The 20,000-nt window shown below is 44.4% G+C and overlaps 1 protein-coding gene across 1 annotated transcript in view; it reads left to right on the plus strand.

The window, feature by feature from the left end:
• Positions 1–20,000, plus strand: part of LOC134450578 (ATP-binding cassette sub-family D member 3-like) — a 52,817-nt gene that overhangs the window by 24,837 nt on the left and 7,980 nt on the right. The window contains exons 14-20 of the mRNA XM_063200412.1: positions 2,091–2,182; positions 8,961–9,033; positions 10,002–10,065; positions 11,630–11,707; positions 17,427–17,492; positions 17,870–17,959; positions 18,861–18,980. Of these exons, the coding sequence (XP_063056482.1) occupies positions 2,091–2,182; positions 8,961–9,033; positions 10,002–10,065; positions 11,630–11,707; positions 17,427–17,492; positions 17,870–17,959; positions 18,861–18,980 (583 nt within the window). The remainder of the gene's footprint in view (positions 1–2,090; positions 2,183–8,960; positions 9,034–10,001; positions 10,066–11,629; positions 11,708–17,426; positions 17,493–17,869; positions 17,960–18,860; positions 18,981–20,000) is intronic.

The raw sequence follows: 20,000 nt of genomic DNA on the forward strand, positions 1-20,000 counted from the left end.
CTACTCTACTACTCTACTCTACTCTACTACTCTACTCTACTTTATTCCACTCTACTCTACTCTACTCTACTCTACTCTACTACTCTACTCTACTCTAATATATTCTACTACTCTACTCTACTCTACTCTACTTCTCTACTCTAATCTACTCTTCTCTCTACTCTACACTACTCTACTCTACTCTACTGTACTCTACTATACTGTACTACTCTACTCTACTCTACTCTACTCTACTCTAATACTCTACTTTACTCTACTGCTCTACTCAACTCTACTCTACTCTAGTCTACTCTACTCTACACTACACTACTCTATACTACTCTACTCTACTCTACACTACACTACTCTATACTACTCTAGTCTACTCTACTCTACACTACTCTACTCTAATCTATTGTGCTCAATTCTACTCTACTCTACTACTCTACTCTAATCTACTCTTCTCTCTACTCTACTCTACTCTACTCTACTCTACTCTATACTACGCTATACTCTACTCTACTCTACTCTATACTACTCTACTCTACTTCTATATTCTACTCTACTCTACTCTACTCTACTCTACTTCTATATTCTACTCTACTCTACTCTACTCTATACTCTACTCTACTCTACTCTACTCTACTCTACTCTACTCTACTCTACTCTACTCTACTCTACTCTACTCTACTCTACTCTTTTCTACTCTACATGCACAACTGGGCTCATATGGTACACTGTGCATTTGGGCAGTGGACTTTATCAAGTTTACTATAATTTAACAAAACATATTTTTTAACCCTATTCAGACTGGGCTTTTTTGGCATTCCTGGGCCTGGGGCCTGTATTCTGTTCATAACTCATGAACGGAATACAGTATGACTACGAAACTTGGGGGAGATGATCTACATATGGACATCTATGAATGACGTAATTTTTGTGTAATTATCTATTATTATGATGTCATTATGACATCTTTATGTTATTATGTCCAAAATCTCGCCATAATGGATTTTCCAACAAATTTAGGTAATGCACTTAAATTTTAATGATTTTATGCTTCAAACCACTTAAATGCCATGGCAACAGAAAAAATGATAAACCTAATCTTTCGGTACCTAACTGTAGCCAACTAAATGTTAGGAAAAGTCACAAAGTTTCGTAGTCATAGCTTAAGTCGTTAAGGAATTGTACGACATCAAAGTTGGTGCGGGCACTTTTAGCCCCCCCCCCCCCCCCCCCCAGTCTGGATAGGGTTAATCATCACTCCCCATTACTTTGTCATTTATCACTGAGTCCTCATGTGTTTGTCTAATGTTTAGATTGGCATGGCGAGCATCAGAATCGTCCTCATGTGTTTGTCTAGTGTTTAGATTGGCATGGCGAGCATAATGAACCTGCTACTCTACTCTACTCTACTCTACTCTACTCTACTCTACATTACAATGTTTAGATTGGCATGGCGAGCATAATGAACCTGCTTCAGCTCAGCCTGCTGTGCATGCCAAAGGGAGTCTGCATCTGTGGCAACAACTTCCTCTGCTTTGTGTAAACATGACTACATTCCACAACTTGTCCTCATTTTTCTTGTAGTGCAAGTTTACATCAGGACACAAAAAAGACGGGGCAGGGGAGGAGGAGGGGAGCTGGTAGACTGTTGAAAAAAAAACTTTACTTGGTGTGTAAAAGAATTTGGCACCACAGAGTTTAGCCACAGAAGAGAGCATGCCACTTTTCAAATGTTTTGGCGCGATACCCTTTTTGTCCTCAGGGTGGTGCTATTGTGCTATTTACAGAAGTGTCTACTATCTCAATATGTCCAGCCAATATCATTATACGCAGCAATGAACTCCAGCGATTAAAAACGAAGCGACCCACATTGTTTCCTGAAAGTTTGGCCTTTTTCCTTTTCATATCTTGGAAAATATTTCTGGTGGTGTGATGATTATTTCAGTGATGTTAAATCATTCAACACGTGTGTTCATTTTTCTCTCTCAGCTTCACGGCGCGCATCACAGAGATCCAGAAGGTTCTAAAGGAGTGTGTGTGTGTGTGTGTGTGTGTGTGTGTGTGTGTGTGTGTGTGTGTGTGTGTTCATATTTCTCTCTCAGCTTCACGGCGCGTATCACAGAGATCCAGAAGGTTCTAAAGGAGCTGAACCGCGGCCGATACGAGCGCACCATGGTGTCCCAACAGGCCCGAGGTCAGTAGTGTGTGTGTGTGTGTGTGTGTGTGTGTGTGTGTGTGTGTGTGTGTGTGTGTGTGTGTGTGTGTGTGTGTGTGTGTGTGTGTGTGTGTGTGTGTGTGTGTGTGTGTGTGTGTGTGTGTGTGTGTAGCGCACCATGGTCTCCCAACAGGCCAGAGGTCAGTAGTGTGTGTGTGTGTGTGTGTGTGTGTGTGTGTGTGTAGCGCACCATGGTCTCCCAACAAGCCAGAGGTCAGTAGTGTGTGTGTGTGTGTGTGTGTGTGTGTGTGTGTGTGTGTGTGTGTGTGTGTGTAGCGCACCATGGTGTCCCAACAGGCAAGAGGTCAGTAGCATGTGTGTGTGTGTGTGTGTGTGTGTGTGTGTGTGTGTGTGTGTGTGTGTGTGTGTGTGTGGCTGTGTGTGTGTGTCTGTGTGTGGCTGTGTGTGTGTAATGTGTGAATGAAATGAAAAGAGCAGTGGATAGATTGATGGGCTCATAGAAAGAGAAAGAGAGCAGTGAGCTGAGTGATCTACAGCTAGTGAACTGCCTTGGGGTGTGTGTGTGTGTGTGTGTGTGTGTGTGTGTGTGTGTGTGTGTGTGTGTGTGCCTTGGGGTGTTGGTGTTTCTGACTCATGGAAGGATTTAAGGGCCGTACACACACGTCGCTACTAGTTACTAGCTCAGCGAATGAAGTCAATAGAATGTGTTCCAGCGAGACTGGCAGGCGAGTAGGCGAGTACTGTACAAGCGATGCGATGAAGGCGGATTGAAAATATTTTAACTTTGAGCGAGGCGAGTAAGTGAGTAACCAATTGGAATGCAGAGTTCGGTACTTCTCGCCTGTTCATTGGCAGTTAAAGCCGCGGGAATATCAGCGAACGTTCCATGAAAGAGTGGCGAGTAGGCGAGCAAGCGAGAAGCTAGCAATGTGTGTGTACGCCGCTTTACTCTAATAGAAAACTACCTGGCCCTACCGTCTCACTAATGGTAGGGCACTCGTCTACTAGGCATGGTACGGTTTACGTCACACACCGAAATCGTACGGTTTGCATGTCACGGCACGGGGTAGTGCGCAACCGCACGGTGCACACGGTTTCCCAAAAAAAAAGAGAGAGTGACCACCTGCGGACGACGCAATTAAAATCCTACCACTTTAACATAAAACACAAAGACTACGTAGGATATTGAGTGTGGAAAGACTGATTTCTATCAGCCAACTGAAAGGCATAATGTAACAGCATGCACCAGCTGACTAGGCTACAGTAGCCTACAAGCAAGTGCAGGTCGGTCAGCAGCCTCTCCCTCTCCCCCTCTCTCTCCACGTTAGCCTTTATTCTGACCAATTTAAATTAAATGAACACGAATTTACAAAAAATGACAGATTAGCAGAACAAAGTAGACTATGACTTACGTTACAGTAGCCTAGTGTAGGCTATATCCACGTGGCATTGAATGGGGATTCCGGACGGCAAAATGCGAGATAATTGAAAATAGGCTATCCATCAGATTCACTGCGCTGTCCTTAACTGCAATCAACTGTTGGCCTAATTATATGTAGCCAGTTAAACTCTGATGGAATGAAGGGGACTTTGTGTTGTTGCCTAGTTAACATTGATGTTTAACACTAAAACCAAAATAAAATTTGACAGTTTTAACAGGCTTAGCTTCACAGGAGTTTTGTGAAGCATTCTTGTGCATACACTTTTAAAAAAAAACGATCTTTTAAAATGATTTGTTACCTTAACTTTCACATTTTATCATAACTTAACCCTATCACTTGTTCACTTAAAATTGAATTTGACTTCTGATTTTACTTCTATGCTTCTCACGGCCGGCAGTTTCATGATAGGAAGCAACTGATTCATCCTAAGCGCAAAACTTGCAGAAAGCGGTATCAAAATAAAAGTAAAAATCGTTCTCAGTGTGTCATTCACCAAAATAGTCATACTGCACTGACCTAATGGTCCCATTGCCTACAGGAGTATAACTATTTTATCTTTACACGTCAAATGTGTTATAGTATGTAATGTTTAAATATTTGTCAACTTAAAAGTTACGACTTAGTTCTCCCTTTTTGTGAAATCTTTCCTCTTTCAGTAACTTCACCTAGTTAGGTTAAAGGAAGTCAAATTCAACATACCCATGATAACCTTACATGTTCATTCTAATTTTATATTATACATTTCCAGTGCATAATACATTTTATTTAAAAAAAACAATAAAAAAAACAGAACCGTACAAAACCGAAAACCGTGACCTTGAAACCGTGATATGGACCGAATCGTGACTTTTGTGAACCGTACCACCCTTATCGCCCACTACGCGGCTGACCCGGGATCAACTCCATCCCTGGTCCTTTGCCGACCCCTTCCCCCTCCCCTCTCACTTCCTGTCTCTATCTTCACACTCCTATGAAATAGTGGCAAAAAGCCCCTCAAAAAATATTTAAAATAAAATTTAATAAAAAACCTGACCTCATCCAGTACTGAGCAGTGTTGCAGCCTGAGTCCAAGTCCGCCAATAGTCGTGGCCAAACTGCTACCGCTCTGGATCCAAAGTAGCATCAAACTTTATGATCCTCATCATGACTCCCCCTGCTGCTACACCACTACTGACACTGTGGAGTTCTGCGTGTTTGTATTTCTAGAGTTTTTTAGTCTGTTTGATTTCTTAAGTTGTGATAGGCCACCGCTTATCTGTTTAGAAGGTGCAGGATTCAGCAGAAATTTCTGTATAAAAAGAAGACAATCCGCACACTTCGGGTCTATTTTTGTGCAAAGAATCTTTACTTGACTTGCAGGGGTGGAAAAGTAACTTATTACTTTTACTCAATATTGTACTTGAGTAGCTTTTATGAATACTTTGTACTTTTTAAGTAAATTTTTAAATTAATACTTTTACTTGTACTTGAGTACATTTTGACCCAAGTACTTTACTCAATTACACTGGAACCTGGCCTGAGTACTGAGTAAAAAAAAATGACTGAGAGACAAAATGCCATGCACAATAATGCCACAATCCGCCAGAAATGAAAGATTGTGCAGGATGGCACACAGCATTTCCACTATTTTACTATCTTGTATCAATGCATTGGATGATGGCTGGTGCCAAGCAAGAGATAGAGGTTATAGATATAGGATATTCAAGAAAAATAAACATGACATTCTCAAGAGGAAAGCTAATTAAAAGTAACTAAGTACTTTTACTCAAATTACATTTTAAGTGAAGTACTTTTTACTTTTACTTGAGTAGATTTTTAGATAGGTACTTTTACTTGTACTTGAGTAGAATTTAGGCAAAGTAAAGATACTTTTACTTGAGTACACATTTTCTGTACTCTTTCCACCTCTGTTGACTTGCAAGCTCTCGGTCCTTAGACCTTCATCAGGCAGAGTGCATTCAAACAGTGTTTGTGGTTAATAATTAGTCTGTTTGATTTGACAGGGAAGATGGACAATAAAGTAGTGGCAGAGAGAGAGAGAGAGAGAGAGAGATGGGGCAGGATCAGCCAATGACCTCCGGCCGACTCGGACTCGAACCCGGGTCCTGGATGTATAGTATAGCACTGAGCTACGGTGCCCTGAGACGACCCTTAATCTCACTCAGCTCCACATGACCCCACTTAGGGCTGGGCGATATGAAAAAAAAACAATATCACGATATGGATTACTTTATATCATGATAACGATATATATCATGATATAGTATAGGCCTGGGCAAAAAATCGATGTGATTTTAAAATCGAGTTTGAAAGTCAAATCGATTTGTTTTTTTGAGAAATCGCGTTATACGATTTTTTTTTTAATCATCTGTCAGTTTATGTACCCAAGCGCACAGCGCATTGCATTACGTTCGCCACTTGGCGAGGACGTAGCCATACCTAGTGCATTCTCTGTGTCTCCTCCCCCATTACATGCACAAACAAACGTTGTGAGTTAAATGGTTTGACAGAAATATAGTGAAACGGGTGAGGAATACGGGCTCCTGTTCAAATAAGGTGACACTACCTCAAATCGTTTTGCCAATGATGAATTAAACAACCTACCACTTTGTAAATTGTGAATGACAGTCTTGTCGTAGCTGTAGGTCGTAGCAGCCGGACTACATGCATGTTTCAATATTTGAAACGAAAACATCTCGCGGAGAAAATGCTAAACAAACTACTCTACCCCTACCACAAGAGTGACGCAAGGTGGAAAGCAATCACGGATGCAATTAGCCTAGAACTGCCTACTACGATATGCTTCCAATTTATTCGGCAGAGAAGAGAGGTTTTCAACATGCTTAAAGTTTTGGATGCGCTGCTTCCTCGCCTGTATGATCTTAACCAACATATTGTGAGTTGAAAGGAATCTCTCTCCCTCCCTCTCTCGCTCCCTCTCTCCCTCCCTCTCTCGCTCGCGCACACAGACACAGACACAGACACACACACACACACACACACACACACACACACACACACACACACACACAAGCAACCGGAGCACTCTCGCGCGCTCTCTCTCCCCCTCTCTCTAAAGCCCTACTCGGACGGGACTAGTTAGGAGACTTGTGGTAAAGTAACCGCGTCTGAACGCGCCATGTCAGTAAAGATAGCGGCGATATCGGTAAACTTCGCCGACAGTTTTACCACCTGTTGCAGTCTGGAGAAATTACCAGCTGTAAAACTAGTTCTGATCCTGTGCGAATGCGCTGATGTCTGATTAAATGCATGAAACGCGATATCTAATCTACTCAGGCTTGCAAACGTTACCGTCTTGAAGTAAGCATTGTTTTAGGGTGTTGCTCCAAAATGTTTTCGCTGTGTTAACGCAGCAGTGTTCAGATGCATCGACATGTATTCAGACGCATTACTATGGGCTCTGATGGGAAAAAAGCAGGCAATTGCTACATTTGTTCATCTGGGACAAGAGCCTCCATACATACATCTGTAGGCCTACTATCATTAATATATTGTGGGGATGGATGGCACGTGACGACAAATCTCAACAGTGCCTGAGGGTTTACCCCTCACATTTTTTGTTCTTTCTCTGAGATGTTTCAATGTAATCCCAATTGGTCATTTCTATTAGCAATGTTCTGAGACAAATTACATTAGGCTATTTTGGCCTGGAGTTCCCAAACTTTACTATGAGCCCTCCACATAGGCTACAGGTAGATACAGCCAAGCCCCCCCCTGACATGGGAAGTGCCACACTATTTTGTTCTGTGCACCCAGTCTCACACCTTGATAAAGTTTGTGTATTCCTAAGACCATTCAGGCACTACAGAAAGCACAATACATAAATATTGTAAAGAAAAAAATATTCCTTTGGGATTTAAGCCTATTTTTAGTTTATTTTGGCTTCTTAGGTCATTCAATTAATTTTGCTATTTTCCCTGCCAATCTGTCACGGCCCTCCTGGCATCCTCTCACGCCCCTCCCAGGCGTCCCCAGGCCCCACTTTGAAAACCCCTGCTATAGGCTACCCCATGTCCATATAAACTGGTCCAGTCCGAGTAGACTTCACACACACCAGAGGCACCGCCACACAAACAGAGCCTACTTGTCAATCTCTCTGTCAATCTCTCTCTCTCTCTCTCTCTCTCTCTCTCTCTCTCTCTCTCTCTCTCGCTCTCTCTCTCTCACACACACACACACACACACCACGTTGGGGCCTAGAGAGCTCAACAAGTTTTTTTTTTTTTTTTTTTTTTTGGGGGGGGGGGAATTGAATCGAATCGTGAATCGTGAATCGAGTTTGGTAATGAAAAAATCTAGATTTTTTTTTCAGGGTGAATCGCCCAGCCCTAATATAGCACAATTACATATGATTTCAGTTATTCTCTTTAGTTGGTCTTTATTTTTTCATGTCGCAAAACAACCTTTCTTTAAAATGGATCTTTTTATTCTTATTTTTACAGTTACATTAACTTATAGTGTGTTTTATGACAACATGCACAATGTAATTAAATCATATACAATTGTATAAAATTGATACAAATTACTATCACGATATAAACGATATAGGAGAAAGGTCACGATATAGTATATACTTTTATATCACGATAACGTCATATTGCCCAGCCCTAATCCTGAGTTGTGAGAGCTGTGGTTTGCATGGATTTATGGCATAGCACTGAGCTGACCCCTAGCCTCCCTCGGTTCCACATGACCCCCACTGCAGCTCCAGTGATGATGTCATTAAGCCACAGCATGACTGGTCCTGCACCACTAGCGATTTATCATCCCGAATAATTTATTTATTTTTATGGGCTCTTTTGGCCTTTATTTCGGATAGGACAGTGAAGGTGCGACAGGAAGTGAGTGTGGAGAGAGAGATGGGGAAGGGTTGGGAAATGACCCCGTCCGGACTCGAACCGGGGTCCCCATGGGCATGCAAGCCCAAGTGTGGGGGGCTTAGCGGCGTGCTGCGCCACAGCGCCCCCTATTGTCCCAAATAATTATAGCCGTTACCACCAGCGATAACATTCTGAGTTATGAGAGCTGTGGATGCAGCCTGCGGCTTCGTGCCTGCGGCGAATCACACCCGTGAGGGTGTCCCAGAACAACCTCACTCCCACTCGTGTCATATTGCTTAAATATCCCAGGCAAGGTGCCTGAAATGCAGCGTGGGACAGGAGGTTACATCTGACACATGCTAGTAGATATGACCTTTTATGGTCATATAGTCCAGAACTTTTGGAAAAGATTTGGAAAGCGGTTTCAGGCATATAAAATGATTTTGTTTTTGGCTTGGTTCTTATATAAAATGATTTTGCTTTTGGCTTTCTGTCCCGCGTGTGACTGTGTAGAGACCGGAGAGGCGGACAGGATCTCACTGGTGCCAGGAAGTGGAACCATCGTGCACTGTGATCACATGATCAGGTGGGTTAATTAAACAGGGAATGAAGTTCACACTTGCCTGTGGAGACTGAGGGTATTTCTCAAAACCTTGTCTGCACACTTCCAAGAGTGCTCAGCCTAATTAGTCAAGCACAGTGATTGGATACTCTTTGGTGAACTCTATGCTGTTTTCAATCACTGGGCGTGACTAATTAGGCTGAGCACACTTGGAAGTGTGCAGACTAGGTTTTGAGAAATACTTCAGGCGTGGGGAGCCTATATAGTACAGTATAGTATGTCTCAAGGGCCGTCTTATCCAGCCCCTGATATGATTTCAATGTTATGCAGTTTCACATGAAATATGGCATGTTTTGTAAAGGAATCTTAGAAAGTTATATTTTCAGTGGACCTAGTGAAGGTGGGCTCTGTTGTAAAGTTGGCCGCCTTCAATAGAAGCCTAAAGTGCAGGGGGAATTCCAGGTTTGTGTTCACAGTACGGTCCTTGGAGGACTTTATCAAATTTAAAGTGGCCCCTCGAATGAAAAACATTTCCCACCCCATGATGCATGCTGTTCCACCAGTGCAGTGCTGTAATAGTCATTGAAAAGTTACACTACTATGACATGACACAGGGCCTAGCCTACCGTATAATAATGCACTACGACTTGGTCATTTCCATTCTGCTAACAGCTAATTTATAGCAAAAGGAAAGAATAGCGAGCGCTCTATATTCTTTTCTCCAGGTTGAAGGGGTGCATCTGGTTATTCCTTTAAGGGCTTGACCAACTTATTAACTGTATCCAAAGCACTCTCCTTTGAGTCAAGGTAGTTGAAGTATTAAAAACCCTTTATTTTAACATGTTTACCCCGATGTAAAATAAAGGGTTTTTAATACTTCAACTACCTTGACTCAAAGCAGAGTGCTTTGGATACAGTTCATAAGTCTGTCAAGCACATTTCTAGCCTTGTGTCTTAATGGGGTCATTTCAGTTCACTGTTTCCTCCTCCAGGTTTGAGAACATTCCACTGGCCACGCCCAACGGGGACATCCTCATCAGGGACCTCTCATTCCAGGTACTGTGGTTTGGTTTCTTTTTCTCATTAGAAGTACTGTGGTTTGGTTTCTTTTCCTCATTAGAGGTACTGTGGCAGAGATTATTTAAGTATATAGAGATATGCCAACATAATAGTTTGTGTGTGTGTGTGTGTGTTCATATTCGGGTTTCTTTTCCTCATTCCAGGTACTGTGGTTTGGGTTTCTTTTTCTCATTCCAGGTACTGTGGTTTGGTTTCTTTTTCTCATTCCAGGTACTGTGGTTTGGTGTCTTTTCCTCATTAGAGGTACTGTGGTTTGGTTTCTTTTTCTCATTCCAGGTACTGTGGTTTGGTGTCTTTTCCTCATTAGAGGTACTGTGGTTTGGTTTCTTTTCCTCATTAGAGGTACTGTGGTTTGGTTTCTTTTCCTCATTCCAGGTACTGTGGTCTGGTGTCTTTTCCTCATTAGAGGTACTGTGGTTTGGTGTCTTTTCCTCATTAGAGGTACTGTGGTTTGGTTTCTTTTCCTCATTCCAGGTACTGTGGTCTGGTGTCTTTTCCTCATTAGAGGTACTGTGGTTTGGTTTCTTTTTCTCATTCCAGGTACTTTGGTTTGGGTTTCTTTTTCTTCAGATAACATTGTCTCTAAACACTGTGCACTGAAATGCACTCCAAGTGTGCTGTAAAGTTCTTTCTTTTGAAGTATTGAACGTCCCTGCGTTTGCCAGCACCTAGGATCTATGCATGGAAATTTGAGCTGTTGAACACTTAATGTCATGTTTGAGACTTTTGCAGCTCATAGCAGTGAAATGAGATCATCTGTAAGCAACGTGACTTCTTTTTGGAGTCTCTCTTTACAGTAGTTTTAAAGTGCATGAGCTGGTCAGCATGTATTAGTCTAGGTAGAGATTGGCACAAGTGTTTTCATTATGTTTTAATCGATCTATTGTTTCTACGTAAGGGATTATAGACGACACGGTGTGCGTATAACATGAAAAGTAATGCACACGCAGCAGCTTCTCGGCTTTTGGCCACTTGTGGCTGCTGTACCCAGTTTTGTTGTGTCTCAATATATCACTTTGAAAAACTGAAAGAAAAGTCTGCGACACCAAGCTCCTGTTGCTCTTTTTTTAATGTGACGTTTCGGGCAGCATGCCCTTCATCAGACAATACAAATACATAAAACACCCTGTTTAAAATAGTTTTTCATGGTATTTTTGCTGGTTCTGCACCCAGTCTTTTTGAGACGGATGTGCGTGTTTTTCTCTTTTCAATATATCACTTTGCCATTCAGGTGCATCATGTCTGCATAATGTATGACCTATGTGCTGACCCCTACCTGACCTCTATGTCTTCCTCCAGGTGTGCTGTAATGTGACTGTATTGACCCTATGCCTGAATAATATACTTTTACTACGACTACAACGGATAATAATAACAACAAGAACAATAATAATGTATTATTGTCATTGTTATCATCACCATAATCCTTAATTATATTCCTTAATAAGCCCCTAATATGTCCAGTGTTCACCTCAGTGTGACCTCAGTGTGACCTCAGTGTGACCTCGGTGTGACCTCTGACCTCTGTGTGTGTCCTCAGGTGGCCTCTGGGACCAACGTGCTGGTGTGTGGACCCAACGGCAGCGGCAAGAGCTCCCTCTTCAGAGTCCTGGGGGAGGTCAGTACACCAGGATTACGCAATAAGCCACGAGAGGCCGTAGAGGAAGGCCTCTTATGTCTATGTCTGTGGGTGCATCCCAATATGCGACCTTGCCTCCTCCACTTGCCTCCTCCACTTGCTTCTCGTCATGATGACATCACTGACAACAGCATTATATTTCAATATCTTGCAAAAGCTCAATTGTTAAGTCTTTTTCTCATTTGCAATTGGGATGGTGAATGAAAAACAGTCCCTCAAAAGTTGTTGTGGCGAGGCTGACAGCTGGGAAACTTTATCATTTTCTCCACGGAGGAGGGGCCAGGAGGCGGGACGAGGAGACAAGCACAAGTGGAGGAGGCAAGGACACATATTGGGATGCACCCACAGTCTATGTCTGTGGCTCAATTCCAAACAGGGAAGGCAGCTGTCCTTCCAGTGAGCTAACTGGACATCGAGTCATGAAGTGTGGATCGAAACGAAAAAATTGCTTTATTTCCTCCCTCGGCAGTTTACTGCATTTGTGGGCGTAACAGGGATATTTGAGGTCAGCATCAGATGCTGACTTCGCTGCCTCGGTACCCAACATGCTCTGCGCCACCTCCCTCTCAACCAGAAACCTGAGAAACAAACATGGCTACTACCCAAGCTACTACCTTATCATACTCTTTATTCTGACACTTATGTATGTAGATATTGAAAATCGAATGGATAAATCAACATTGTAGTATCTAAATACTGTATGCTGTCGCTAGATCTATTTATAGCCTATTTTACCAGTCCGCCGTCTGACGATCATTCACCGTTCAAATAGCATGCGTAAGCTAAGGGCTAACGTGATGAACGTACCTCCCGCCATAGAATCGCCGTAACATCAAATGCGCAAGGCAGCGCACTCGTTAGTGCCGTTCGTAACGGCTGCCTCATCAGCTAACTTCACCTACCTGATCAGTGACCTGTTTATGTAGGAGGAGAGTCATCGAGTCACTGCCTCCCGTTTCGAATTGAGCCTATGTCCAGGGTTTCCCCAGCACTTTGTTGCTAAGGCGGCCACCTTGACAACAGACACCCACCACCTTGACTATGTGCCCTGAAAACATTGAGATTGTGGGTGTTGTGGGTATAATTTCTGTGTAAGTAAGTTGCTGAATGTAAGTTGATTAACCAAAATGTATGCTTTTGGGGTTTTCATATCATATTTGTTATGGAAATGCACAGAATAGATTTTCCAATTCAGTCAAATGTTTCAGATACCAGCTAGCCCCCTACCACCTTGACTAATGACAATTCTTCGGGAAACTGATGTCTGTGATGTCTCATGTCTCTGTCAGTAACCTGACTACTACAGTCTTATTGTGCAGTCATGTGCTCTTGGAAGTAGATGTTAAGAAATTCTCTGCATCTATATATGTATTATTGAAAATATAAAATGTGATAAAAGTATAAGCTGTAGTTAGGACTTTGGCTTTCTGTGTTTCTGGTTAAACTCTGTTCCTGTGTGAGCTCTTGCTGTGAATTATGTGACATCTGTACCATGAGGAGACATCTCTCCCAAGGTTGTAGATGTTATCCAGTCTGGAAAACTCGTATAGAACATTTGTCAACAAGTTGTCCAGTGGAAAGTACCACATGGGGAGGTAATGTGTCCTTCCCATGTCAGCGTTTGGTATTTGGGTCATTTCACGTGAAATCAGACACTTTGGGACCCGACCGACACAGATTTCATTCGTACTTGCTGTGCCTGTTTAGTAGCAAGGTAGCACCCCAGAACTGCATTTGGGTGAATCCTGACAGCAATATTAAGGAAGACACAGACTAGCAAAGGTTTACATTTTAGGGTAGGATACTATACATTCAGCCTTGATTATATCAGTCAGTGTAAGTCACAAAAAGATGTCTGAGGTGTTTGAAAGCCGTTTTCTGGCTCTACAAATTACACAAAACGCATGGAATACAACAACCTTCAGAATATGAATTATGATACACTGAAATATTAAAAATTTCCAGAATATCCAATGGAAAACACCGCACGGGGGGGGTGCGTGGGGTGGGCGTGGGGGGTTGTGGTGTTTGGGCGGTAATGTGTCCTTCCCATGTCAGCGTTTGGTATTTATTGACCATAATTCCCATGAGCACATGACTGCACGGTTAAATTCTTAGGAGTTACAGTGGACACACAGCTTATCACTGTAAAAGACAACAGCTGTTAAAAGCCTCTGATGTGTCGCGTCTCTGTCCGTAACTGACTGCAGTCTTCAATTCCTCGGAGTTACAGCAGATACCAGGGCGGGACTGGGGGAGAAATAGGACCCGGGCACTTTTGGCCTAAAGGGGCCCCTCATGGGGGAGAAATAGGGCCCGTGCACTTTTGGCCTAAAGGGGCCCCTCATGGGGGAGAAATAGGGCCCGTGCACTTTTGGCTTAAAGGACCCCTCATGGGGGAGAAATAGGGCCCGGGCACTTTTGGCCTAAAGGACCCCTCATGGGGGAGAAATAGGGCCCGGGCACTTTTGGCCTAAAGGGCCCCTCATGGGGGAGGAATAGGGCCTGGGCACTTTTGGCTTAAATGGGCCCCTCATGGGGGAGAAATAGGGCCCGGGCACTTTTGACCTAAAGGGCCCCTGATAATTAGCGGTGCAGAACTGACTCAACCGTGGGCCCCTGCACCCTGATGGGCCCCTATTTTCAGAAATGTATATTTTTTTAAATGCCCGCTATGCCGGATGGGCGGTCCAGCCCTTGGTAGACACAGCAGAGGTTAGAGTACTCAGCTGATTACTATAAAAGGCAACAGCTGATAAAAAAGCCTCATGACTTCTCTAAAATGTCACTCCCTTTCAACGGAAATTACGCACTACTTGTTTTGTAAGGTAGCCAGTTGCATTTAAATCAGTATTTGGCTTTTTTTCTTAGATGGAAAGGGCGTTGTTCACACTCCCACCCACATGAGACAGAGAATAGCAGTTCATTTAGCTGTTCATTTCATTTTCAGTTGGTTTTCCAGACAGAATGACTTTTCATTTCAAATTAGACCAATGCCACACTTGACTTGAAGGCTCCAAATTGATGATTTGATTTGTTTGGGAAAGCAAAAGGGAAGCACCAACATATGATCTCTAATCTCTCCAATATATGATCTCTGATCTGTCCAATATATGATCTCTAATCTGGCTGTGTTAGTGTGACGAATGCAAGTTGGCGGGTGTCGGTGTGGAATGATAGTAAATCTCTTCCAACAGCTGAAGCAAATGAACAGTACTGAGTGAGCCAGCAGCCTGCCTTGTATCTCAGCGGGTAGCTCGTCTACTAGCCGTATTGGCTGGTGAAGAAAGGTGTTACTTTGATACAGGGTTAGTGTGCTATTAGGCCTTTATGAGCCATTTATCATGCTGACCAAACTCGGTATGATCAGAACTGCAAACTTAACCTAAATTCCCAAACAGACCTCCCGTTTTTTCTGTGATTCATCATTAGCCAGAGCCAGAGCACACCAAACCTACTGACTGTGTCGGGTGCGATGTTGAGTCAGTCTTAAGCACACTCCTGATGACAAGGGTGGACATAAAACAGACAGGATTATCACAACTGTGACGATACATCCGTAGAAAATTGCTCCAATTTTAATCTCATTGGAATTACGTGAATTATTATCTCACGGACATGAACTGTGTCAGACTAGCCAACTGGTCCCTACGTGCCAGCCAATCAGAATCAGCGTTAAAATCGTTGGGTCTGGTCCCAGCTCTGCTTAATGTCCCGAGACACACTGTAAAAAATGCAGCTCTACTTAATGTCCCGAGATACACTGTAAAAAAATGCAGCAAAGTGTTAATTCAACACATTTAGAGAGTACTGGGGGACCAAATGCACTCTGGTGTTACAGTGACTCTAAAACTTAGGAGTGGGGGGAACGTACGTCTCGAGGGCTGATTACTGTGTTATCCGGCCCCCTACTTCATTTTAATGTTAGCAGTTTCACATGAAACATGACATGTTTCGTAAGGAAATGTTAGGAATTGCATTTGCAATAAGTTATATTTTCAGGGGAGCTAGTGAATCTGGATGCCCTTTATATAGGCCATAAGTGCAGGGGGAATCCTGGTTTGTGTTCATCGTATGGCCCTTGGATGACTTTATACAATCTGAAATGGCATTCAAATGAAGAAGGTTTCCCACCCCTGCCCCAAGTGTTCGAGTAGCACTGCATTTTTTTACTCTGTAGGAACTGCTCCCCACTCTCCATGTCCTCCCTCCCTTGAGCCTGGTCCCGACCTCTTAAACCAGACAGTGGAGACTTCCAGGAATAATATTTTAACATGTTGATAACGGGAGAGAACAACTGTGCAGGACACTGGCTACGAGAAGTGCAGACATGTTATATTTGAAAGTGTTGCACTTAAGAGGGTTGTTTTGGCTTCATCTGCCTTGACCTCTGACCTCTGACCTCTCTGTAACACCTCGTTGTCATGACCGCCATGGACAGGAAGTCTGGATTCTCCATCTCATCATGGCATTGCTTTATCCCCACCCACCCCCCCGCCATCTCATCATGGCATTGCTTTATCGATTCTCCATCTCATCATGGCATTGCTTTATCCATCTCATCATGGCATTGCTTTATTATCCATCTCATCATGGCATTGCTTTATTCTCCATCTCATCATGGCATTGCTTTATTATCCATCTGTTATTATATGGTTGTGACGTCATCTGTCGAATGCTCCATTCATTTCAACGGGGCTCCCCAACGTTCGGACGTCTGTTATTTTTCGATAACGGACGGGTTGGTCTATAACAGACCGCTGTCAATGGCAACAAGACTTTTCACTGCTAAAGCGACTTTTCAACAAGACTCTAATCAGCTGCTGTGATAGACAGCACCCGTTGTCCTGGCTACCGCTGTCAATGGCAACAAGACGTTCACTGCTAAAGCCACTGGCTTGTATACAAGTCAGTGGCTAAAGCGAATGTTTCATATCACTCCGCAGGGGGTCCGGTCTTTTGTCACTCTAATCAGCTGCTGTGATAGACAACACCTGTTGTCCTGGCTAGCCTACCTAGCTGTTGCCTAGCGGTGTTCCACAACGGCACTGTTTTGCGCAGCAACAATCTTAACATTAAATAGGTCTAAAGAAATGTCCCCGCATGTGTGAATCATTTAAGTATATCCATATAATAAGCGGGTTAACTTTCGGCGAGTCGGTCGCTTTGTGGAATAGCAGCACTTCAGAGAGAACAAGACCCCTCCGCTCCGCGTCGGGGTCTAAAGATTCTCTCTGTCGTGCTGCTATTCCACGGTAGCGACCTTCTCGCCGAACGTTAACCCTTACATCATGGCATTGCTTTATTCTCCATCTCATCATGGCATTGCTTTATCATCATGGCATTGCTTTATCGATTCTCCATCTCATCATTGCTTTATCGATTGCAGTCGTTCTGGTTTGTGTAACTCTCAGAGGTGATGATGTCAGAGATGATGTCAGCGTTACTTCCTGTGTCAAACCTGCTCTCCTCTTCTCTCCCACTCCCATGCCCCTCCCCCTCTCCCTCTCTTCCTCTCTCTCTATCTACCTCCCTCTTCCTCTCTCTCTCTCTGTCCTCCCCCCTGCCTCTCTTCCTCTCTCTCTCACTCACCCACCCCTCCCTCTCTCTCTCTGTATCTCTACCCCCCCCCTCCCTCCCTCTTTCTCTACCCATCCCCCTCTCTCTCCCTCCCTCTCTCTCTCTATCCCTTGTTCAGCTGTGGCCTCTGTTCGGAGGACGCCTCACTAAGCCAGAGAGAGGGAAGCTCTTCTACGTCCCTCAGGTACACACACGCACACACGCACGCACGTACGCACGCACACACACACACGCGCACGCACGCACGCATGCACGCACGCACGCACACACACACACACACACACACACACACTGATTTATTATCTATATCTATATATCTTTTCACCCAACAATACCCGACACCCAACAATACTTGAAAGTACATGCACAGAGGTGGTAAAGTGGTAATGCGTTCTTAATCCTCAGTGGCTCTAATTAAGTGTGTGTGCGTGTGTGTGTGTGTGCGCGTGCGCGTGCGTGTGCGTGTGCGTGTGTGTGTGTGTGTGTGCGTCTGCACGTGTGTGTGTGTCTGCACGTGTGCGTGCGTGTGTGTGTGTGTGTGTGTGTGTGTGTGCTCCCCAGAGGCCCTACATGACGCTGGGTACTCTTCGTGACCAGGTGATCTACCCTGACACAGCGGAGCACCAGAGGAGCAAAGGCATCTCTGATCAGGTACACACATAGGGCATCAGATACACCTGTACACCTGTTCATCTGTAGGGCTGTAGGGCTTCAGATACAGCTGTACACCTTTACACCTGTTCACCTGTACAGGTACACCTGTAGGCATCTCATCTCGGATCAGGTACACCTGTATACCTGTACACCTGTAGACATCAGATACAGCTGAACACCTGTAGACATGTAGACATCTCTGATCAGGTAGACATGTGCAGGTACAGCTGTAGGCATCTCTGATCAGGTACACACATAGGGTATCATATACACCTGTACACATGTAGGCCTGTAGGCATCAGATACAGCTGTACACCTGTGCAGGTACAGCTGTAGTCATCTCATCTCTGATCAGGTACAGCTGTAGGGCTTCAGATACACCTGTACAGGTGGGTCAAAGACGTCCAACATGTCCTTCAGTGCAACAGATACTTTTGCTTACTGTAAATGCAAAAGAAGAGATTCTTTTTTTATTATTTTTTTGGCTTGGCTTTCATGCATTCACTTTTCATGTTTTTCACAGTTACAGTAAGCAAAAGCATCTGTTAGCACTGAAGGACAGTGTCATGTTGGACGTCTTTCTCATCTCTGATCAGATACACCTGTAGGCATCTCTGATGATCAGCTGTGTGTGTGTGCGCGTGTGTGTGTGTGTGCGTGTGTGTGCGCGTGCGTGCGTGTGTGTGCGTGTGTGTGTGTGTGTGTGTGTGTGCGCGTGTGTGTGTGTGCGCGTGTGTGTGTGTGTGTGTGTGTGTGTGTGTGTGTGTGTGTGTGTGCAGGTGTTGCGTGAGTACCTGGCCGCCGTTCAGCTGGAGCACATTCTGAATATAGTGTGTGTGCGTGTGTGTGCGTGTGTGTGTGTGTGTGTGTGTGTGTGTGTGTGTGTGTGTGTGTGCAGGTGTTGCGTGAGTACCTGGCCGCTGTTCAGCTGGAGCACATACTGCAGAGAGAAGGCAGCTGGGACACAACACAGGACTGGATGGACATACTCAGCGGAGGAGAAAAGCAGAGGATGGCCGTGAGTATACACACTAGGGGTGTGTGTGTGTGTGTGTGTGTGTGTGTGTGTGTGTGTGTGTGTGTGAGGACTGGATGGACATACTCAGCGGAGGAGAAAAGCAGAGGATGGCAGTGAGTACACACACTAGGGGTGTGTGTGTGTGTGTGTCAGTGTGTGTGTGTGTGTGTGTGTGTGTGTGTGGACTGGATGGACATCCTCAGCGGAGGAGAAAAGCAGAGGATGGCCGTGAGTATACACACTAGGGGTGGGTGTGTGTGTGTGTGTGTGTGTGTGTGTGTGTGTGTGTGTGTGTGTGTGTGTGTGTGTGAGAGGACTGGATGGATATACTCAGCGGAGGAGAGAAGCAGAGGATGGCCGTGAGTATACACACTAGGGGTGGGGGTGTGTGTGTGTGTGTGTGTGTGTGTGTGTGTGTGTGTGTGTGTGTGTGTGTGTGTGTGTGTGTGTGTGTGTGAGAGAGGACTGGATGGACATACTCAGCGGAGGAGAGAAGCAGAGGATGGCAGTGAGTATACACACTAGGGGGGTGTGTGTGTGTGTGTGTGTGTGTGTGTGTGTGTGTGTGTGTGTGGACTGGATGGACATACTCAGCGGAGGAGAGAAGCAGAGGATGGCAGTGAGTATACACACTAGGGGTGTGTGTTTGTGTGTGTGTGTGTGTGTGTGTGAGAGAGGACTGGATGGACATACTGAGCAGAGGAGAAAAGCAGAGGATGGCAGTGAGTATACACACTAGGGGTGTGTGTGTGTGTGTGTGTGTGTGTGTGTGTGTGTGTGTGTATGTGTGTGTGTGTGTGTGTGTGTGAGGACTGGATGGATATACTGAGCGGAGGAGAAAAGCAGAGGATGGCCGTGAGTACACACTAGGGGTGTGTGCGTGTGTGTGTGTGTGTGTGTGTGTGTGTGTGTGTGTGTGTGTGTGTGAGAGGACTGGATGGACATACTGAGCGGAGGAGAAAAGCAGAGGATGGCCGTGAGTACACACTAGGGGTGTGTGTGTGTGTGTGTGTGTGTGTG

This window comes from Engraulis encrasicolus, chromosome 6 (genome assembly GCF_034702125.1).
Source record: "Engraulis encrasicolus isolate BLACKSEA-1 chromosome 6, IST_EnEncr_1.0, whole genome shotgun sequence".
Taxonomy (NCBI): domain Eukaryota; kingdom Metazoa; phylum Chordata; class Actinopteri; order Clupeiformes; family Engraulidae; genus Engraulis; species Engraulis encrasicolus.